The 23,667-nt window shown below is 47.4% G+C and overlaps 1 protein-coding gene across 1 annotated transcript in view; it reads left to right on the forward strand.

The window, feature by feature from the left end:
• The window catches only part of PINX1 (PIN2 (TERF1) interacting telomerase inhibitor 1), a 223,044-nt gene extending 213,764 nt beyond the window's left edge, over positions 1–9,280 (forward strand). Inside the window, exon 7 of the mRNA XM_040348090.1 lies at positions 8,270–9,280. Within this exon, the coding sequence (XP_040204024.1) occupies positions 8,270–8,860 (591 nt within the window). The 3' untranslated portion in view covers positions 8,861–9,280. The remainder of the gene's footprint in view (positions 1–8,269) is intronic.
• Positions 9,281–23,667: the final 14,387 nt, after the last annotated feature.

The raw sequence follows: 23,667 nt of genomic DNA on the forward strand, positions 1-23,667 counted from the left end.
GATGTCTGAGCAGGCGGCCTGCGCTGTTGGCAGTAGGGGTAGCAGGGCACGAAGCTGGCATGGACTTGGACCTCAAGATGATTAATGCTTCCCCATCAACTGAATAGTTTCCTGGGGCTGGCACCATCCTGCCTGTCTTCATGCCCTGCTGGCTCTGTGTGCACTGGCCCATGCTTATTAAATTTCTTATCAACATACAAAGTTGGTGACCATGGGGTTCTTGTTTGTAAGATCAAAACGCCTCTCTAAACCTGCTTGGCTCAGTCAGGAGAGCGAAAAGGGGGGGGAGGAAAACATGTTTGTACTGAGAATTCTTCGTTCGGGAGCATTACTTCATATCAGTAGTCAGTTACAGTCATTAAGTTGTCAGAAGCGGAATTCAGAAGAGTAAGTGGAGACGGGTGTTGCCAGTTTCTGGTACAGGGGAGTGCCTGCTGATTGGCAAGACTCACTCAGATGGAAAATGGTGGCTTGCAAGGAACAGGTGGTCTGCGGCGCTCTTATACTGCACGATATATGGGGAGTGTTTGGAAAAGAGCTTTACTCGGTGCATAATTGTACGAAGCTATAGCTACTTCATAATATCATGCTTTATATCACACATTTTGTCCATTTGATTTGACTGTGAAGTATTAGCCTAACTATAGGTGGAAGTGTCTTCAAGAGCCAAAGGCGGAAAATCATCTGCCTATCCTTTTGTGGCCAAAATATCACCATACCAGGTTCTCTTGGGTAAAACTATAGGTGGAAGTGTCTTCAAGAGCCAAAGGCGGAAAATCATCTGTCTATCCTTTGTAGCCAAAATATCACCATACCAGGTTCTCTTGGGTAAAACTATAGGTGGAAGTGTCATCAAGAGCCAAAGGCGGGAAATCATCTGCCTATGCTTTGTATCCAAAATATCACCATACCAGGTTCTCTTGGGTAAATCTATAGGTGGAAGTGTCATCAAGAGCCAAAGTCAAGGGAGCTGCAGTGGCTCAACGCGATTGGCACTGCGCTGAAAAGCCATTCACCTCTGCAGCTAGGGGTTCGGATCCCGGTCTCGGCTACATGTGAATTGAGTTTGGGGGTCTCAGCCCGGCTCCCGGTGGGTGTGCTATGCGAGGTAAGCCTGCGCTTAGTACCCCCACCCCCCTCCCACAAAAACCACCACACTTACACACACTCGAAATTGGGCTAACATGCACGCACATTGACCACGCGGTCTCTAAAAAGAGAGGCGAAGGACTAACGGGGCTGGTTGAGCGGGCTAGATCCTTTCACTACCTTGTAGGGAGTCCCTCTGCCCCGTTGGGCTTCAAAGCGGAGCAGGTAGGGCAGGCTGTGTGGGAGGACCCCCTCACACACCTGCCATTGCCACCCAGGGCATGGAGAAAGGTGGCAGATTGCCTCTGGGGGAGGCCTGCCTACTCCCAACTCCTGCAGTCCGGCTCCTCTCTCGAGTACACGCACAAAATACACTTTAAAAAAAAAAAGAGCCAAAGTCGGTAAATCATCTGCCTATTCTTTGTAGACAAAATATTACCATACCATGTTCTCTTGGGTAAAACTATAGGTGGAAGTGTCATCAAGAGCCAAAGTCAGTAAATCATCTGCCTATTCTTTGTAGCCAAAATATTACCATACCAGGTTCTCTTGGGTAAACTAAAGTCCTGTCAGCTGGGACCAATAAGGTGGAGCTTACAGTACACACAACAAGAGGCTTCAAGTTTGATGCAACATTTTTGTATTCTGACTTGAAGAATGGGTAGATAGCCCCTTATTGGTCCCACCTGACAGGACTTTAGTTTACCCAAGAGAACCCATCATTGCACTCATAGGTGGCAATGATGGGCACTGATGGGTGGCACTAATGGGCACTGATGGATGGCACTGATCAGGAGGCACTGGCAGGTGTTCCGTTAGACATGGCGAACCGTCAGAATTGGTACCGGTGAGGTTTCGTCGCCACCATCTTACTACACTCCACACTCGTCTACAGTAAGGATACACGGAGAAGGGGCCAAGCAGACATCTTGTTACACCCACCAGAGTTTTGCATTTCACAGTCATTTTTAACAGTAAACAGAGCATATATGGTGAAATACACTATTTGGAAATACCGTCGGACTGTTTACATTAATTAATGAATTATAAAAGCAGCGGTGTTCTGCCATATTAACAAACCTGTGAGGTCAGCAGATTTTTATGCTGCTTTTAAAATTCAACATCTAAACAGTCCGTCGATTTTTCTAAATCCTGTTTTTCACTTTATAAGCTGCGTTTTACTGTTCAAAATAAGTGTAAAATGCCAGACTCCGGTGGGTGTAACAACATGTCCGCTTGCCCCCTTCTCACTGTATTCTTACTGTAGAGGAGTGCGGGGTGTAGCAAGATGGTGGCGACGGAACGTCCCTTCCGTTACCATTTCTGACAGGTCGCCATATCTGAAGGAACACAGGCATCATTGATGGGCACAGAGTGCCTTCCGAATGGGCACTGATTGGCACCCCTAGTGGACTCACCTAAAGTGGGCATCCTCGATGGTTCTGCACTGATATTCAATGCTCTGATTATCATCGTAGACCCACCCCCCAGTCAGGAGAGCAGCTGATCGGCTCTCCTCTACTTGCGCCTGTCAGTGTGAGTGGAGGAAAAGCCGATAAACAGCTCTTCCTGTTTACACTGTGATCAGCTGTGATTGGACACAGCTGATCACATGGTAAAGAGCCTAGATCATAGGCTCTTTACCTAGATCAGAGATGTGGTGTGTCAGACTGACACACCACACCACTGATCGCCGTATCCCTATCTGTCCGTTTTTTTGCACACAGGATCGGATCAAATGTCGGCGGGTGTCAATGGACATGTCCGTTGACACCTGCCGCTCCATAGAGGAGACTGCAGGGTCCTTTTGGATCGACCTGAAAAACTGACAGGCGGACCAGATATGGTCAGACCGCTCTCTGCTGAAAATGGGTCACAGGAGTGCAAAACGAACTGCACTCATGTGATCCTTAGGAGAAGTCAGCCAAATGAGCTTTGGCTGGACTTCTCCTTTAATCATACAGTACAGGTCACAGGCATAGGTGTGTGCCTGGGTACACCCTAATCATCCTGTGTGGCGCAGATTGCACCAAAATATACGGCGTTAAATGTGCACTAATGCACAGAAAAATACAGCATTAAATGGCACAAAACACACTGGAATATACAATGTTAAACATGCAGTAATGCACAGAAATATACTGCGTTAAACATGCATTAAACATGCAGTAACGCACAGAAATATACTGCATTCAACGTGCAGTAACACACAGAAATATTCTGCGTTAAACGTGCAGTAATGCACAGAAATATACTGCGTTAAACATGCAGTAACGCACAGAAATATACTGCATTCAACGTGCAGTAATGCACAGAAATATTCTGCGTTAAACGTGCAGCACAGAAATAGACCCCTGATATTTCACCAAAGTCCCTAATGTGGCTCCTAAAATAATGAAATATAATAAAAATAAAAACTTCTGACACTGTCCACTGCTCTGCTGACACCATCAGTATACTGTATATGCACATGCAGACACATGCAAATATGTTTGAGCTTTGGGGTGCACACCCTAATGCAATAGGCTGTGCACACCTATGGTCACAGGCTTGATATTCACCCCCATGCCTACTGATGATCTGCCCATCTATAAGCAGCTTAGTTCGCACATGTTATTAGGGAGGACTTGGTAACTATTCCTGGTTGGTGCACAAAAAGTTGTAAAGATCCCGATAGCTCATTATACTCATGTAGCTTTGCATTATATTTCATTAAAATGAATGCACACAATGGCAATATGTCCGTGTCTTCTGCAGTTTTGTCCCCAGGTCAGGGACCTCCTGTATTCAGTTTGTTGATATCTCTGCAGGAGGGGATTTTTTTTTTTTATTAGTTACTATAATAAATTATGTTCTAATGCTGAGAGGACCAAGGTGGTTCTTCAATTCAAAGCAAAGTCCTCAAACCCATGTTGGACGTGGGATGAAAGTGAAATGCGGAGCATTTATTGTTGGAATTTCTCTGTCATAATGTTTGTCTTAAAAGCTTGGCCTGTCTTCCTCTTGGATGGACATCTGGCCAACAGTCAATCGATCAAGCAATATATCATCTCTCTTAATAAGGCTTCTCATGGGATTGCAGTAGTTTAACTTTGACTATGATGGATTTTTTTTTTCAGCGAACTATCAAACTGTAAAAATTGCAGAGAAGTTCCGTTAGACTCTGACTTTATTAAAGGAAATATCTGGCCAATTATGTGGCTGTTGGACCTTTAACTATTTTGGCAACCAGTAAAATCTTAGCGTATGTAAACCCAACAATTAATTTCTCTTTTTTTGTCGTTCAGTAATCGGCACATACATGTATGTTTCGTAACAAATGGAAAAAGAAAACATGGACAGCCGCACTCCAAAAAACCTTGATGGTTGTCTTTATTTTAAAAAGGAAAAATGCACTACAAGTCACAGCACACAACACGGGGGTAAAAAAGCTGACGCGCTTTGCACTATAAATTAGTGCTTAATCATAGCTGTATGTTTCGTACAAATTAAAAGAATTAACTTTTTGCTGGGAGATTCAGTCTGCGTGTAAAAATTAGAGTGATTCTAAAGTCTGCATTCTATGGGGCAGATCCACAGAGATCTGCACCCGCGCAGCGTATCTGAGATACGCTACGCCGCCGTAACTTTCCCGGCTTTGGTTCGAATCCATAAAGATTTTGTGCCGTAAGTTACGGCGGCGTAGTCTATCTCTCGCGGCGTAACGACGCGTAATTCAAATCGGCGATTAGGGGGCGTCCCCGCGCCAAATGAACTGCGCATGCGCTGTCCCTAAATTTCCCGCCGTGCATTGCGCTAAATGACGTCGCAAGGACGTCATTTTTTTTTAACATAGACGTGAATTACGTCCATCCCGATTCACGGAAAAAAATATATAAATCAAATTAAACTCGGGAACGACCGCCATACTTAACATGGCAGGTTTAACTATACGCCACGAAATACCAGCTTTACCTATACGCCGAAAAAAGCCGACTAGAGACGACGTAAAAAAAATGCGACGGCCGCTCGTACGTTCGTGGATCGTCGGAAATAGCTAATTTGCATACTCGACGCGGAAAACGACGGGAACGCCACCCATTGGACGCCGAAGAATTGCATCTTAGATCCGAAGGCGTACGAAGACGTAAGCCTGTCGGATCTAACCCAGATGCCCTCGTATCTTGTTTTGAGGATTCAAAACAGAGAAACGACGCAGGTAATTTGAAAGTACGCCGGCGTATCAGTAGATACGCCAGCGTACTCGCTCTGTGGATCTGCCGCTATGCATTTAAGGTAAAAAAAAAATAACCTTTTGAGCTGCAGGATCAATATAGGTATGAATCCCATACAGTTGCCAGAATATATTATTTTATGCTAGATTGGACCTAGAAGTAAACAGATTATCTCTTGCATTTTAGGCCCCTCTTAAAGTGATTGTAAAGGTTTGAATAATAAAAAAAAATAACAAACATGTGCAGCTCATTTCGCACAGAGTGGCCCCAATCCTCATCTTCTGGGGTCCCTCAGCGGCTGTCTCTGCTCCTCCCGAGATCAGATAACCCCCTCTGGGAAGCGCTTTCCCAAGGGGGTTACCTTGCGGGCGCACTCCCGAGTCCAGCATTTGCATCCATAGACGCGAATGCCGGACTCGGCCCTGCCCCCCGGCGCCCACGTCATTGGATTTGATTGATAGCAGCACAGCCATTGGCTCCCGCTGCTGTCAATCTATCCAATCAAGAGCCGAGCAGCCCGGGCCTGAGATCCAGCGCGTTCACGAAGCTGGATTTTCGAGGGCTCAGGTAAGTAAAATGGGGGGCTGGGGGGTCTGTAATTATCGGATGTTTTTTCACCTTAATGCATAGAGGATGCATTAGGGTGAAAAAACAGGAAGGTTTACAACCCGTTTAAGCAGTACTTGAACAATTTTTGCTCATTCTGTCAGTTTGAGGGGTCTATCTACTTTGGTGCCCATGGCATTGCCTAATCTGTTCACCGAACATCAACCTAAACATAGGTAACATGCAATGGCTGGGTGTCATTCCACAAGTGAACTAGCCAAAGTACCACTTCAGCCTACCACATCTTGGACTCCTTTTGTTCTGAGTGTAGGGTTTAATGTTGGTTGAACTGGATGGACTTGTGTCTTTTTTTTCTTTTTTTTTCTTTCAACCTGACTAAATATGTTACTATGTACCGTATTTATCGGCGTCTAACATGCACTTTTTTTCCCCCTTTTCATGGGGAAATCGTGGGTGCATGTTATACGCCAATATCACTTTCTTTTACCGAGGGGGGGGGGGCGGGGATTGGGCAGGGGTGTCATGCCGGCCGTCCAGCCTCTCCTGACCCTTGGAAATCCCTTCGGCGTACTATAAAGATTAAAAAAAAACACTGCGAGTCCCTTCACATAGATCCTTTGAAGTGTCATAGCCCGCAAATACCTCATTCACCCCCGTTCTTTCTGGCCGCGCTCCTCCTCCCCCTCCGAGTGTAGCTTTAGATTGTAGGAGGAGAGTGGTCACATAAAACATCAGAGGAGAGCGATCATGTGACCAGCTGCAAAGAAGAGTGACACAGTATGTATGTGAAGGCACTGGCAGCGATTTTTTTTATTTTAGAGTACGCTGGCAGTGCTGTCCCAGGAGACTGTGGGGTCTCCTGTGACTGCAAGGGGGCTGTGCAATGTAAAGGAGCTGTGTACTGTGCAGGGGGAAAATGTTGTGTAATGTATAGGGGGGGTTGCGTAATGTGTGGGTGATCTGTGTAATTTGCAGTAGGGGGGGGGGTTCGGTCTGTGTAATGTGCGGGGGGGGGCTTTGGTCTGTGTAATGTGCAGTAAGGGGGGGGGGTTCGGTCTGTGTAATGTGCAGGGGGGGCTTTGGTCTGTGTAATGTACAGGGGGGGGCTTTGGTCTGTGTAATGTGCGGGGGGGGGGCTTTGGTCTGTGTAATGTGCAGGGGGGGTGTTTCGGTCTGTGTAATGTGCAGGGGAGGGGCTTTGGTCTGTGTAATGTGCAGGGGGGGTGTTTCGGTCTGTGTAATGTGCAGGGGAGGGGCTTTTCATCTGTGTAATGTGCAGGGGAGGGGGGGCTTTGGTCTGTGTAATGTGCAGGGGGGGGCTTTGGTCTGTGTAATGTGCAGGGGGGGGGCTTTGGTCTGTGTAATGTGCAGGGGGGGCTTTGGTCTGTGTAATGTGCAGGGGGGGTGTTTCGGTCTGTGTAATGTGTAGGGGGGGGCTTTGGTCTGTGTAATGTGCAGGGGAGGGGCTTTGTTCTGTGTAATGTGCAGGGGAGGGGCTTTTCATCTGTGTAATGTGCAGGGGAGGGGGGGCTTTGGTCTGTGTAATGTGCAGGGGGGGGGCTTTGGTCTGTGTAATGTGCAGGGGGGGGCTTTGGTCTGTGTAATGTGCAGGGGGGGGGCTTTGGTCTGTGTAATGTGCAGGGGGGGGGCTTTGGTCTGTGTAATGTGCAGGGGGGGCTTTGGTCTGTGTAATGTGCAGGGGAGGGGCTTTGGTCTGTGTAATGTGCAGGGGAGGCGCTTTGGTCTGTGTAATGTGCAGGGTGGGGGGGCTTTGGTCTGTGTAATGTGCAGGGGAGGAGGGCTTTGGTCTGTGTAATGTGCAGGGGGGGGTGGCTTTGGTCTGTGTAATGTGCAGGGGGGGGTGGCTTTGGTCTGTGTAATGTGCAGGGGGGGTGGCTTTGGTCTGTGTAATGTGCAGGGGGGGGGTGGCTTTGGTCTGTGTAATGTGCAGGGGGGGTGGCTTTGGTCTGTGTAATGTGCAGGGGGGGGTGGCTTTGGTCTGTGTAATGTGCAGGGGGGGGGGGCTTTGGTCTGTGTAATGTGCAGGGGGGGGTGGCTTTGGTCTGTGTAATGTGCAGGGGGGGGTGGCTTTGGTCTGTGTAATGTGCAGGGGGGGTGGCTTTGGTCTGTGTAATGTGCAGGGGGGCTTTAGAATGTAAAAGGGGCTGTTTTTTTCTTAAACTTCCCTCTTCAAATTAGGGTGCGTGTTATGTGGCCATAAATACGGTATATATAAAAGTCATTTGCGCTGTTCTCCTGGGAAAAAAACATATAGGAGAAAAAAATTAAACCTATGAGGACAGCAATATGAGACATTGCTAATTTGTTTATTAGATTTATTACTTAAAAGTTCTTCTGATCTATGGCATACTGACGTGTTCTTATCTATATTCCTCCAGGATGAAGCTGATGCAGAATCTGAAAAAAACGATGCAGAAAGTGAAGAAAAGGAACAAGAGAGCCCAAGCCCTAAAAATGAGGCTGAGCTGGGTAATACGGTGACCAGTTCTTTATCGGTAACTCAATACTTTGCCCAACGAATGGCAGAGCTTAAAAAATCTCAGTCCAGGCATACACAGGCTGTCCAGCAGAGCGCCGAGGCCAGCCCAGCAGACAGCTTAGACGGTTCTACCGAGCCCAAGAAAAAACACAAAAAGAAGAAACCTAGTCGGAATGATGGTGACTATGAGAATGGGTCGAAGCTGGTGGAAAGGAATGAGGAAGAAGATCCCGTACATGAAAGGAAAAAGCCAAAAAGCAAAAAAAATCGCTGTGAGATCACTACTAATGGTGCAGAGGAACAAGAGGAGCCTCAACAAGCCCAGGAGGATGAACTGAAGAGAAAGAAAGGGAAAAACAAAAGGAATAAAGAGGCTTTGGACCAGATTGAAAAGAAGGAAGATACTACTTTTCCGATTGAGGATGCTTCTGCTGAGGAACCAAAGAAGAAGAAGAAAAAGAAGAATAAGAAGCAAAAGTCCCATGATTAAATAGTTTTAGTACCATATTAAAATAGCAATATACAATTGGAGACTCTTCTATATACCCTTCTACCCTTTTGATAAGATATTTTTATGAATGCTGGGTGCACATTGCATCTGGTGATTACCATTCACAACTTTCATGGCTGCTCAGGGGACTTTGCTACAGTAATCCCACCCATGAAGAGCGCCCCAGCATCAGGGAAGGGAAAATACAGAGGGCATCTTTCCTGTGAGCCAGCAGTGAAGTGTATGGAGCCATTCGACTCAGTCCACCTTGGCTGGGGCTCGTTCTTCGGGTATTTGGATTACGTTCAGAGCGCCCCCACGTGACACCCACCTGTATTTATGAATTTGTACTGTAACTGCTAGATACAATTTACTTATCACTGCCAAAATGTCTTGAATGAAGCAGCATGAAATGGAAAAGCCTGGAGTCTCAATCATGTTTTTAAATCTTTATGTGAAACATTTATGAATATATGATTTTAGAATGTTAGTCTGAAAACTGAGCTTTCTACCCTTGGCCGTCTAGATCCCGAGAAGTAATGTTAAGGAAACATGGGGCTGCCATGCTGACCATCTGAAAATATTAATTCATTGGCTGTCTCTACTTTTACAAAGTCATCAACCCAAAACAGCTAGGCTGCTTGTTAACCCTGATCAATTAACCACTTAAAGCGGTTGTAAAGGATCGTTTTTGTTTTTTTTAAATAACAAACATGTCATACTTTACCTCCACTGTGCAGCTCGTTTTGCACAGAGTGGCCCCAATCCACCTGTTCTGGGGTCCCTCGGCGGCTCTTGCAGTTCCTCCCCGCATTAGATAACCCCCTCTGAGAAGCTCTCTATCGAAGGGGTTACCTTGCAGGCACGCTCCTGAGTCCAGTATTCGGCATCCAATGCCGAATGCCAGACTCTCCCCCGGCAGCCGCTTCATTGGATTTGATTGACAGCAGCAGTAGCCAATGGCTGCGCTGCTATCAATCTATCCAATCGAGAGTCGGGAATCTGGAAAGAGAAGGATGTCAGGGACGCACCCACGGAAACTCTGGGCTCAAGTAAAACGGGGGGGGGTGGGCGGACGGACACTGCAAGGTGTTTTTTCACCTTAATGCAAGGTGAAAAAACACAAAGGTTTACAACTCCTTTTAAGGACCGGGCCTATTTTTCAGACTCTGTGTTTACAAGTTAAAATCTTTTTTTTTTTGCTAGAAAATTACTTAGAACCCCCAAACATTATATATTACACAAAAATGCAATTAAAAAAAAAAAATGTATAAAAAAAAATTAAATATCATTTGAAAATATATATATATGACACCCTAGAGAATAAAATGGCGGTCATTGCAATACTTTGTCACACCGTATTTGCACAGCGGTCTTGCAAACGCATTTTTTGGGGGAAAAAATACACTTTTTTTTTTAATTAAAAAAAATTAGACCACAGTAAAGTTAGCCCAATTCGTTAATATTGTGAAAGATAATGTTATGCTGAGTAAATTGATACCCAACATGTCGCGCTTTAAAATTGCGTCCACTCGTGGAATGGCGACAAACTTTTACCCTTAAAAATCTCCATAGGAAATGTTGAAAAATTTGTACAGGTTATTAGTTTTGCGTTAGAGGCGGTCAAGGGCTAGAATTATTGCTCTCGCTCTAACGATCGCGGCGATATCCTCACGTGTGGTTTGAACACCAATTTTATATGCGGGCGCGACTTGTGTGCAAGCTCGGTGGGGCGGTGCGCTTTAATCCTTTTTTTTTTTTTTTCTTTATTTTACTTTTTGTTTTGTTTTTTCACACTGTCCTTTAAAAAAAAAAAATGTTGGGTCACTTTTATTCCTATTACAAGAAATGTAAACATCCCTTGTAATAGAAAAAAACATGACAGGTCCTCTTAAATATGAGATCTGGGGTCAAAAAGACCTCACATCTATTATTTACACTAAAATGCAATAAAAATAAATGTATAAAAAAAAATTAAATATCATTTGAAAATAATATATATTTACCTTTTAAGAGCTATGGGCAGAAGTGACATTTGCCGTCGCTTCCGCCCTCCAATGCTATCGAAACGAGCGGGGACCACAATTCTCTCACTCGGCATTCAGGCAGTGAGGGGAGAGGAACCGATCGGCTCTACTGCTACCGATGGCTCTGGTAATCGGCGGTAACGACCGTAGCGCGCACCCGATAAGTGATCTCGTGGTGAATCCACCGCAGACACCACTTTTATGTTAACCACTGACAGATTGACGTCGGCAAAGTGGTTTCAATATCCTGAGTGGACGTCATTTGACGTCCTCAGGATATTGAGCCGCGGGGGCGCGCATCGCGGCGATCGTTGTTGCAGGGTGTCAGTCTGACACCCCGCAACACCGATCTAGGTAAAGTCTCTCACGGAGACTCTTTGCCACGTGATCAGCCGTGTCCAATCACGGCGGCTGATCACAATGTAAACAGGAAAAGCCGGTAATCGGCTTTTCCTTACTCGCGTCTGTCAGACGCGAGTAGAGGAGAGCCGATCGGCTGCTCCTCTGACGGGGGGTTTGTGCTGAACGATTATCAGCACAGCCCCCCCGACGATGCCCACTGGACCACCAGGGATGCCACTAGAACACCAGGGATGCAAAACAAAAAACACAGGTATGCCACCCTAGACCACCAGGGATGACAATGACACAAATAATGGATGCCAATCAGTGCCCGCAATGGATGCCAATTAGTGCCCACAATGGGCATCACTGATTGGCAGGCATTGTTTGGCACTGATTGGCACACATACGATAGTGCCACCTATCAGTGCCCATCCATGCCACCTATCAGTGCCCATCCATGCCACCTATCAGTGCCCATCCGTGCCGCCTATCAGTGCCCATCCGTGCCGCCTATCAGTGCCCATCAATGCCACCACATCAGTGCCCGTCAGTGCAGTACCATTAGTGAAGGAGAAAACGTACTTAATTACAATGTTTTATAACAGAAACAAAAAAAACAAAATTTTTTCAAAAAATTTCGGTCATTTTTTTATTTATTTTTTGCAGAAAATAAATATCCAAGAGGTGATCAAATGCCACCAAAAGAAAGCTCTATTTGTGGGAACAAAATTAAAAAATTTTAGTTTGGGTACAGTGTAGCACGACCGCGCAATTGTCATTCAAATTGCAACAGCCATGAAAGCTAAAAATTGGTCTGGGCGGGAAGGTGTGCAAGTGCCCTGTATGGGAGTGGTTAAAGAGGACAGTCTGCCATTTAAAAGCTGTATGCGGTATCTAGGGTGACCACATTTCCAAACTACCATTCAGGGACACCCCCCCCCCTTCCCAAAAATCAGCCTGTGCTGTAACAAATCACAGCACAGTGATTGGACACAAGAGGCGGGATTTATGATTTCTCCAATCACAAGCAGGGGGCGGGATTGTGCTCCCCCAGGCAATCCCGGCCAGGACATGTACTGTCAGTGAGTAAAGCGGTGATGTGGCGGCCTTTTTTTTTGTGGGCTTCAGATTGGCCCGGGGTGGGGGGGGGGTTGTTGTATTGGGGACACTGTATTGTCGTGGAATGAATGTGCCCGGGACAGACCTGCAAAATGCGGGACTGTCCCGGGCAAACCGGGACACGTGGTCACCCTAGCTGCACCTATGGCTCCCTTGGTCCAAAACCTTGAGTTTTTACGCTGTTTGGACCAAACCAGATATGTGCCCAACCCCTAAAGGCGGACAGTGCACCTTAACACGGTATATCAGGCATGCACCTTTTCTAATAACGCAGTGCCTTGTGGTCCACTGCAGTGCAGTTGCGTTGCTCACTACTGTGACAGTGTGCTATGGTAACACACAGATGGGGGGAAAGTTCTATCATGGACTGAGGGACAGAAGTTCTAAACAACTGGTGTAAGTGGACTGCACAGCCAAGGGAAAATGGGGCTGCTAGGGTTGGGCCGCTATGGTCGGACCTGGCATATTTTATAAAAAATCAGGAGAGGAAAAAAATTTACAACCGTGTGTTTAAAAAAAATCCACAGAATTGTCCTGAAAGAGACACAACATACAGTATTGATGTACAATCTTTTTTTTGTAAAAGCAGAGATTTTCAACATAAACCAGCTTATCAACCGTTTAGTGGCTTTTTTTTTTTTTTTCATAAATCACTTTGGAATTACTAACATTGATGACAAGTTGGAAGGCTGGACGGAGGCCGGCCTGTGTTTGTAGGCGGAGTCTGGGGGAGTACTTATCCTCCCTTCTCTGCCGGGTCCAGCGTCGGTCTCTTTCCTGTGGATGTGCGTCACTTCCGCCGCGACCGCCGACGTCATTTCCAGGCGCCAACCAGCGTGGAGGGAGCTGAGATCGCGGCTCCAGTGCGTCTCCAAGCCTCGAGGGCTTCAGGTATTCTGAGGGGGGGGGGCCGCGACCGGCATTGGGGACTGGCGTGCTTTCATTTCACCTATGTATTCGCCTCGTGGCTGCAGGGGGGGGGGCCGGCTGGCTGACGGGGGGGGGCCTGGCTGACAGCTTTCATTCCAGCAGCCACAGGGGAAACCCCGGGAGCCTCACAAGGGGGGGGGGGGGTATCATACATGTCGCCAGTTCTGGCCGGAGGGGCCAGGGGAGGGGGGGTTCCTGATGCCTGCCTGCATTTATGTTATTCATCGGGCTTGTTATTTATGTTATTGGTTGACTGCTGACTGCTGACTGCTGACCACCCTGTGTCATGTATTCCCCATACAGATTTGCCAGTCTTGGGGGGGGGGGGGTAAGATCGGTCTCAGTCAGTAGTGGGGGGGGGCAATTCATCATGGTCATCTGGCACGACCACGCGATTATCTCGCAACAGCCGTGCGATTTGCCTTTGATGAATGGTCATACGTTTGTCAGATAAAGACGGTCATGCGATCTGTCTGACGAAGCGGTCATACGGTTTGTCCGATGTATCGATCATGCGATTTTTTCTGATGAACAGTCATGCGATTTGGTCTGATGAACAGTCATGCGATTTGGTCTGATGAACAGTCATGCGATTTGTCTGATGAACAGTCATGCGATTTCGTCTGATGAAACAGTCATGCGGTTTTGTCTGATGAAACAGTCATGCGATTTCGTCTGATGAAACAGTCATGAGATTTCGTCTGATGAAACAGTCATGCGGTTTTGTCTGATGAAACAGTCATGCGATTCGTCTGATGAAACAGTCATGCGATTTTGTCTGATGAAACAGTCAGGCGATTTGTCTGATGGGAACGGTCAGGCGATTTGTCTGGTCAGGACGGTCTTGCGTTTGGCTTGGCAGATCGTCATACCATTGGTCTTCAGGGATTGTCATGCAGCATGTCGGCTGTACGTGTCATAAGTCAGGTTCGGGGGAATCGCATGCGATCTGTCAATGGTAAATTGTCATGCGGCTTCCACTGATAGGTCGGTCGTCTTCAGTGTGTCGGACGTGCGGTTTTTTCATTGATCAATCGGTCATGCGTTTGCTTCAATCTTACAAGGAGGGCAGTTGCCACCTCACTGGGCATTTCGGGTGGGGGATGCGGTCGCTTTAGGGCGGCAATTTCACATCGTTACCACATTCATTTCTGTTGTCTGGTTATACATTTCTTGCGCTCATTTCTCCGTCGGTACATGGTATTAACTCTTTCAGGTCGGATTACAGTGTCTTCCCGGTGTCAGCTGGTACGTATTTGCTCGCTTTTAGGGGTATAGTTAGTTTTTTCCAGGTCCATATTACTTTCTGGTTCTGTCACGTCTACAGTTCCGTACAGGCTGAGGGTCATTAATTGATTGTTGGACCACAATCTTCTCGCCGTACATCTCATGTCTGGTATGGCACCATCATTTATACATACCCACCACGCTCCCGTGGGTATCGTAGCCCTGAGTGTTCGTTTTTAATTACCTGTTGTCGCGCTGCAGGTCGCTCGGGCTCACTCATTTCACTCATTTCGTTTCATCTTTTCAGGGTCGGGGTCCCGCTTGGTTGATCACGCGCTATTTCCGGCCACCTAGGCTGTCACGCATTTGGGCTGGCTGAGGGGCGAGGGCTTTCATGTTATTCTTTGAAGTTTGTCTCTTTAGATTTCGGTATGTCTCAAGTGGCTGATAGCGAGGACTTCTCGTTCGTCCCGCCTACACCGCCTCGCGGGGGTTCGGAGCTCGGAAATTCACCATCCTTGAGAAGTTGGACCGTACCCAGACTCATGGCTGAACTCCGCCGCAAAGGCATTCCTTTCCCCTCTTCGGCTAGGAAAGCAGAACTGTTTAGGCTATGCTTCCCACCCCTGTCACAATCATCTCCCGCCACCAGCGCTGAGCATGCGACGGTGCATAACGCATTGGTACAGGTCCATGCGCTGCTAAACACACTGGCTACCTCCATGGTCCAGTTGCAGGAAAGGATGGAGGTGATGGAGGCCCGGGCCGTGGCTAATACAGTAATACCAGCCCCTACCGTGGTGGATGCAGCATCCCCAGCGTTAGCCCTCCCAAGCCCAGCCGCAGGTAATGTCGCTACTTTCCCTTCAGCGGTACCATCTCCGTCGGCTGCCCCACCTGTGGTATCTCCAGCCCATTTCATCCCGGCCAACATCAAAAAGGACATCTTGGAGGGGAAAGATGTTAACTTGGCCTCCCTGCTCATAGCGGCTCAGGATGTGTCGGAGAACAAATCTTTTTCTTGTGGGGAGGTATCCGTAGTTCTAAAGACCAAAGACGCCAGGCTGAGTCGAAAACTCAGTGTACCGGAATTTGTGCTGGCTTTTGGTATTTTTAGGGATATCATCTGCGCTGTTAGCCCAGGTAGAAGGGAGGAGTTGGACCTTTATCTTCATAAGGTTGTGGATCTGGCCCATAAATACGGTGGCACAATTTTTTATGATTACCACCGATCCTTTGCGGCTAAGGTGGCAGCTACCTGGGCTCAGTTCCAGGTGGTGTCATGGTGGGGGGCCATTGACATGGAGCTATTTTGCAGACACTTTGCTGGTCAAAAATCCCCGGTATGTACCAGCTGCCAGTCCTCGGCTCATACCACGGCCTGGTGCTCCAATGTGGAAGCCTCCAGTCAGGTAGGGCCCTCCAGGCAGGTGGCAGGGGGGTCTGCTGGAACCCTGGGGCAGGTGGACAAATTGGGTAGACCCATACGATACCTTGGGAAAGCGCAGCTGTGTAACAACTACAATTATGCAGGTTGCAATTTCAACCAGTGTAGATTGTTGCATGTCTGCGCTAACTGCTTCAGGGCCCACCCCAAGTCCGCCTGCTTGATCAAGCCAATTAGCACAGCCTGACTAAGCCGAGTCAACGTTTCTTTGCTAGGGGATCTCCTTGAGGACCACCCAGCACCAGCAGTCAGGCAGTTTTTGCTGGAAGGGTTTTCTGCAGGGTTTCATACTGGCCTCATCACCCTGCCAACAGAAACTTTCGAGTGTAATAATTTAAGGTCTGCAGAGAACAACCCAGTGATGGTCGACGAGTTGCTTCTAGCAGAGCTGGCCAAGGGGTTCCTCATCGGCCCCTTTTCATCATCCCCCTTTTCCATGTGGAGGGTGAGCCCCATCGGGGTGGTCTCCGGCAAATTTTCTAATAAATTCCGTTTAATTTACGATTTGTCTGCGCCTCATTCCTCTCATATTCCTAGCCTCAACTCACTCATCCCCTCCGAGGAATTTTCACTAAAATATGCATCTGTTGACTTGGCTATCCAACACATCCTACAGTTGGGTAGGGGTGCTTGGCTTTCCAAAGCGGATATCACTGACGCCTTTAAACTACTTCCCATTAGTCCGGCCCTCTGGCAGTGGCATGGTATCAAATGGCGAGGGCAGTATTTTTTCGCTACCAAATTAACGTTTGGTTCTAAAAGCAGTCCGTTTTTGTTTGACACCTTTGCCCGGGCATTGCATTGGATCCTGGAGGACTACGGTAGTTGTCAAAGGGTCATTCACTACCTTGACGACTTCCTGTTGTTGGAAGACCCTGGGCGCCCACCCAGGGATCTGCAGGTGCTTACGGGTTTATTTTCAGGGTTAGACGTCCCGCTAGCAGCTCATAAAATGGAGGGCCCAGCCAAGGTCATCACCTTCTTGGGGATCACGCTGGACTCTGAGCTTATGGTCGCTAGCCTGCCCTTGGAGAAGCTGGCCAGGATTCGTCAGGTCATCCATCAGTTTGTCCGTTCCCCGGTATGTTCAAAAAGGGACTTGCAGTCTCTTTTAGGGATGCTCAACCATGCCATGAGGATCATTCCTCAGGGCAGGGCGTTTGTGTCCAGGTTACTGGCTGTGCTTCCCCAGGGTCAGGATTCGGACTCCCCGGTCAGGTTGCCAAGGGATGCCCAAGCCGATTTGATCATGTGGGATCAGTTCCTCTGTCGCTGGAATGGTATCTCCATGTTCATCCCGCAGCCTTCAGAGAATTCCCCTCGAGTTTTTTCAGATGCTGCCGCTTCGGTCGGGTTTTCCGCCATCTTTGGTCAGCAATGGTTAGCTAGTCGCTGGCCCCCAGAGGTGTCCCATCTGCCGAAATTTGCTCTCACTTCTGCATTGTTTGAGATTTACCCGATCCTGGCGGCGGCAGTCACTTGGGGCCCTGGCTGGGCAGGTAAGTCAGTCATATTCTTTACGGATAATTTGGCTACAGCCAGAATTATCAATAAAGGCAGGTCAGGATCCCTTTTGATCATGTCATTTATGCGCAAGCTGACTTGGCTGGGCTTGTCGTATAAATTTCATTTCCAGGGGGAGTTTATTAGGGGAGATCAGAACGGTGCAGCAGATGCCTTATCTCGGCTCAACATGCCACAATTTTTCTTTCAGCATCCGGCAGCAGATCGGACGGGCCAGCCAATTCCCCCCTTTGCACTGTTGGTCATGGATTAAGTTTTTTCCGGTCTCAGGCGGTCGAGCTGGCCAACAGGTCGTTGTCCAGGAACACGCTGAAGGCATACACCACGGGTTGGAGGGTTTTTCTCAGATTCATGTCTCTATTTCCGTGTGAGGGTCCCACAGATTCTTCATACTTCATGTCGTTCTCTGCTTATTGCCATAGTGAGCTAACCTTATCGGCCAGAACCATCAAGACATATTTGGCAGGGGTTCAGCATTTCAGGTCCCTACAAGTGCCGGACAGGCCGTCCATTTTTGCTGCTCACCCTCTAAAAGCCGTGCTGAGGGGTATCCAGAGAACTCAGGGGTCCTCACGGTTATCCCGTCAACCTATTACCGGGCAGATTTTCCGCGACCTGTCGGATATTCTGTCCTCTTCCCCTTTTGGTATGGGTCCCAGCTTGGTCCTTAAAGCTGCCATCCACCTCAGTTTCTTTGGGTTCCTCCGTCCCGGGGAGGTGGCCAGAGCCAGCTGCCATGCTCCAGTTTTGCTCAGAGGGAGTCTGACCAGGTTTCCCGAGCATTACGAGCTACAGCTCCCCAACAACAAGACCAGGCAGATTGGTCAGGGGTTTGTGGTGAAGTACTATCAGACTCACAATCGCTGGTGCCCGGTTGAGGTGCTCGACTCTCTCTGCAGGGTATTCTCAAACTCACCCCGGGATAGTCCGTTGCTCCCCTTTCCTGCGCATCCTATCACCGCCAAACAATTCATTGGGCACGTCAGGATTCTTCTTGCCAAACTGCATCTGAATCCAGGGCGCTTTTCCGGACATTCCTTTAGAATTGGGGCTGCGTCCGCAGCATCCAAGCAAGGGGTCCCGTCATACATCATCAAGCACATGGGTCGCTGGAGTTCCTCCTGCTATAGTAGATATATCCCTGAACCTCACTTGGAGGTGCGTAGGGCGTTTGCCACCCTGTTGGATTAAATGTACTCTGTTTTCAATAAAGCTTCATTACCTATCTTGTGTCTTTTGCCCTCTTTTAGGCGTACCGTCCAGCTAGGCCAAGGCACGCCACAGGCCTTGGTGGTTGGGGTCACTACGTATTACGGGTGAAGATTCTGACTACAAGTTGGAAGGCTGGACGGAGGCCGGCCTGTGTTTGTAGGCGGAGTCTGGGGGAGTACTTATCCTCCCTTCTCTGCCGGGTCCAGCGTCGGTCTCTTTCCTGATTCCCACCCTCCCGGCCCCCCTTTTCAGGTATAGGCTTCATTATTCATTTCTCGTATTCTCATATTCAGGGTATGCCCTCTTTTAGGCGTACCGTCCAGCTAGGCCAAGGCACGCCACAGGCCTTGGTGGTTGGGGTCACTACGTATTACGGGTGAAGATTCTGACTACAAGTCTAGGATACGTCAAATGTACAACATGGAGTCCTATGTCTCCAGCACTACACAACGGGACTCTTGATGGTGTAAATATGAAACCGAACAGGTTTGCTGAAGGGGAAGGAAATAAGGGGCAATATTGAATATCACAAATAAAAAGGAAGCTGCAGAAAGGATAGATATATAGGGGGGGGGGGAAATGCATACAACTAAACGTAAGAGGCAGCGCCATGAAATTACAAGAATCGAGAGAGAGGAACTGCAGAAAATGGCAAGCATAGAGAGCTGCAGAAAAGGGCAAGGATGGGGGGGGGGGGGGCTGTAGAAAACTACCAGGATAGAAAGAGCTGCAGAAAATGACAAGGATAGCGAGAAATGGAGCTGCAAAAAACTACAAGGCTGGAGAGAGAGGGAGCTGCAGAAAATTGTAATGATAAACCAAGAGCTGCAGAAAATGACAAGGATAGAGAGAGAGGTGCTGCAGACAATGACAAAGATAGAGAGAGAGGTGCTGCAGACAATGACAAGGATAGAGAACAAGGGGGGCTGCAGAAAACTGCAAGGATAGAGCGAGAGGGGCTGAAGAAAACTGCAAGGATAGAGAGAGCGGGGCTGCAGATGATAGAGAGCAACAGAAAACTACAAGGATATAGAGAGAGCTGCAGAAAATGACACACAGATCTAGAGAGAGTTGCAGAAAATGACACACAGATCTAGAGAGAGCTGCAGAAAATGACACGGATCTAGAGAGAGCTACAGAAAATGACACGCAGATCTAGAGAGAGCTGCAGAAAATGACACACAGATCTAGAGCGAGCTGCAGAAAATGACACGGATGTAGAGCGAGCTGCAGAAAATGACACAGATGTAGAGCGAGCTGCAGAAAATGACACGGATGTAGAGCGAGCTGCAGAAAATGACACGGATGTAGAGCGAGCTGCAGAAAATGACACGGATGTAGAGCGAGCTGCAGAAAATGACACGGATGTAGAGCGAGCTGCAGAAAATGACACAGATGTAGAGCGAGCTACAGAAAATGACACACAGATCTAGAGAGAGCTGCAGAAAATGACACAGATCTAGAGAGAGCTACAGAAAATGACACACAGATCTAGAGAGAGCTGCAGAAAATGACACGGATAGAACGAGAGCTGCAGAAAATGAGACGGATATAGCGAGAGCTGCAGAAAATGACACGGATAGAACGAGAGCTGCAGAAAATGACACGGATATAGAGAGAGCTGCAGAAAATGACACGGATCTAGAGAGAGCTGCAGAAAATGACACGGATCTAGAGAGAGCTGCAGAAAATGACACGGATCTAGAGAGAGCTGCAGAAAATGACACGGATGTAGAGAGAGCTGCAGAAAATGACACGGATGTAGAGCGAGCTGCAGAAAATGACACGGATATAGAGAGAGCTGCAGCTGATTGGAGAAAAGCCAATGTAGCACCAATATTTAAAAAGGGACCAAAATACATCCCTGGGAATTACAGACCAGTTAGCCTAACATCAATAGTATGTAAGCTCTTGGAAGGGATGATAAGGGACTATATACAAGATTTTAGTAATGAAAACTATGTCATTAGCAGTAATCAAAATGGATTCATGAAGAATCATTCTTGCCAAACCAATCTATTAACCTTCTATGAGGAGGTGAGTTGCAATCTAGATAAAGGAAGGCCCGTAGACGTGGTGTATCTGGATTTTGCAAAAGCATTTGACACTGTTTACTGTACAAAATAGTCTGTTGGCATGGACCATAGGGTGAGTACATGGATTTAAAACTGGCTACAAGGGCGAGTTCAGAGGGTGGTAATACATGGGGAGTACTCGGAATGGTCAGGGGTGGGTAGTGGGGTCCCCCAGGGTTCTCTGCTGGGACCAATCCTATTTAATTTGTTCATAAATGACCTGGAGGATGGGGTAAGCAGTGCAATCTCTGTATTTGCGGACGATTCTAAGCTAAGCAGGGCAATAACTTTTCTGCAGGATGTGGAAACCTTGCAAAGAGATCTGAACAAATTAATGGGGTGGGCAACTACATGGCAAATGAGGATTAATGTAGAACAGGTTTGCTGAAGGGGAAGGAAATAAGGGGCAATATTGAATATCACAAATAAGGGGAAGCTGCTGAAAGGATAGATATATAGGGGGGGGGGGGGGAATGCATACAACTAAACGTAAGAGGCAGCGCCATGAAATTACAAGAATCGAGAGAGAGGAACTGCAGAAAATGGCAAGCATAGAGAGCTGCAGAAAAGGGGCAAGGATGGGGGGGGGGGCTGTAGAAAACTACCAGGATAGAAAGAGCTGCAGAAAATGACAAGGATAGCGAGAAATGGAGCTGCAAAAAACTACAAGGCTGGAGAGAGAGGGAGCTGCAGAAAATTGTAATGATAAACCAAGAGCTGCAGAAAATGACAAGGATAGGGAGAGAGGTGCTGCAGACAATGACAAGGATAGAGAGAGAGGGGGGCTGCAGAAAACTGCAATGATAGACTGAGTGCTGTAGAAAATGATGAGGAAAGAGAGAGGTGTGCTTCAGACAATGACAAGGATAGAGCGAGAGGGTTGCTGCAGAAAACTGCAAGGATAGAGCGATAGGGGCTGAAGAAAACTGCAAGGATAGAGAGAGCGGGGCTGCAGATGATAGAGAGCTACAGAAAATTACAAGGATAGAGAGAGAGCTGCAGAAAATGGCATGGATCTAGAGAGAGCTGCAGAAAATGACACACGGATAGAGCGAGAGCTGCAGAAAATGACACACGGATCTAGAGAGAGCTGCAGAAAATGACACACGGATCTAGAGAGCTGCAGAAAATGACACACGGATAGAGCGAGAGCTGCAGAAAATGAGACGGATAGAACGAGAGCTGCAGAAAATGAGACGGATATAGAGAGCTGCATAAAATGACACGGATCTAGAGAGAGCTGCAGAAAATGACACACGGATAGAGCGAGAGCTGCAGAAAATGAGACGGATAGAGCGAGAGCTGCAGAAAATGAGACGGATAGAGCGAGAGCTGCAAAAAATGAGACGGATATAGCGAGAGCTGCAGAAAATGAGACAGATATAGCGAGAGCTGCAGAAAATGAGACGGATATAGTGAGAGCTGCAAAAAATGAGACGGATATAGCGAGAGCTGCAAAAAATGAGACGGATATAGCGAGAGCTGCAGAAAATGAGACGGATATAGCGAGAGCTGCAGAAAATGAGACGGATATAGCGAGAGCTGCAGAAAATGAGACGGATATAGCGAGAGCTGCAGAAAATGAGACGGATATAGCGAGAGCTGCAGAAAATGAGACGGATATAGCGAGAGCTGCAGAAAATGAGACGGATATAGCGAGAGCTGCAGAAAATGACACAGATGTAGAGAGAGCTGCAGAAAATGACACGGACCTAGAGAGAGCTGCAGAAAATGAGACGGATATAGCGAGAGCTGCAGAAAATGACACAGATGTAGAGAGAGCTGCAGAAAATGACACGGATGTAGAGAGAGCTGCAGCTGATTGGAGAAAAGCCAATGTAGCACCAATATTTAAAAAGGGCCTAAAATACATCCCTGGGAATTACAGACCAGTTAGCCTAACATCAATAGTATGTAAGCTCTTGGAGGGCTTATATACATGAATTTAGTAATGAAAACTATATCATTGGCAGTAATCAGCATGGATTTATGAAGAATTATTCTTGCCAAACCAATCTATTAACCTTCTATAAGGAGGTGAGTTGCCATCTAGATAAAGGAAGGCCCGTAGATGTGATATATCTGGATTTTGCAAAAGCATTTGACACAGTTCCCCATAAACGTTTACTGTACAAAGTAAGGTCTGTTGGCATGGACCATAGGGTGAGTATATGGATTGAAAACTGGCTACAAGGGCGAGTTCAGAGGGTGGTAATACATGGGGAGTACTCGGAATGGTCAGGGGTGGGTAGTGGGGTCCCCCAGGGTTCTCTGCTGGGACCAATCCTATTTAATTTGTTCATAAATGACCTGGAGGATGGGGTAAGCAATGCAATCTCTGTATTTGCGGACGATACTAAGCTAAGCAGGGCAATAACGTCTCTGCAGGATGTGGAAACCTTGCAAAAAGATCTAAACAAATTAATGGGGTGGGCAACTACATAGCAAATGAGGATTAATGTAGAAACATTTAAAATAATGCATTTGGGTGGCAAAATTATGAATGCAATTTATACACTGGGGGGAGAACCTCTGGGGAATCTAGGATGGAGAAGGACCTGGGGGCTTAGTAAATAATAGGCTCACAATTGGTATGCAAGACCAAGCTGCTGCTAACAAAACAAACAGAATATTGGCATGCAATAAAAGGCGATAATTCTCCCGCTCTACACGACTCTGGTCCGGCCGCACCTGGAGTATGCTGTCCAGTTGTGAGCACCAGTCCTCAGGAAGGATGTACTGGAAATGGAGAGCGTACAAAGAAGGGCAACAAAGCTAATAAAGGGTCTGGAGGATATTAGTTATGAGGAAAGGTTGTGAGCACTGAACTTATTCTCTCTGGAGAAGAGATGCTTGAGAGGGGATATGATTTCAATTTACAAATACCGTACTGGTGACCCC

This window comes from Rana temporaria, chromosome 4 (genome assembly GCF_905171775.1).
Source record: "Rana temporaria chromosome 4, aRanTem1.1, whole genome shotgun sequence".
NCBI lineage: Eukaryota > Metazoa > Chordata > Amphibia > Anura > Ranidae > Rana > Rana temporaria.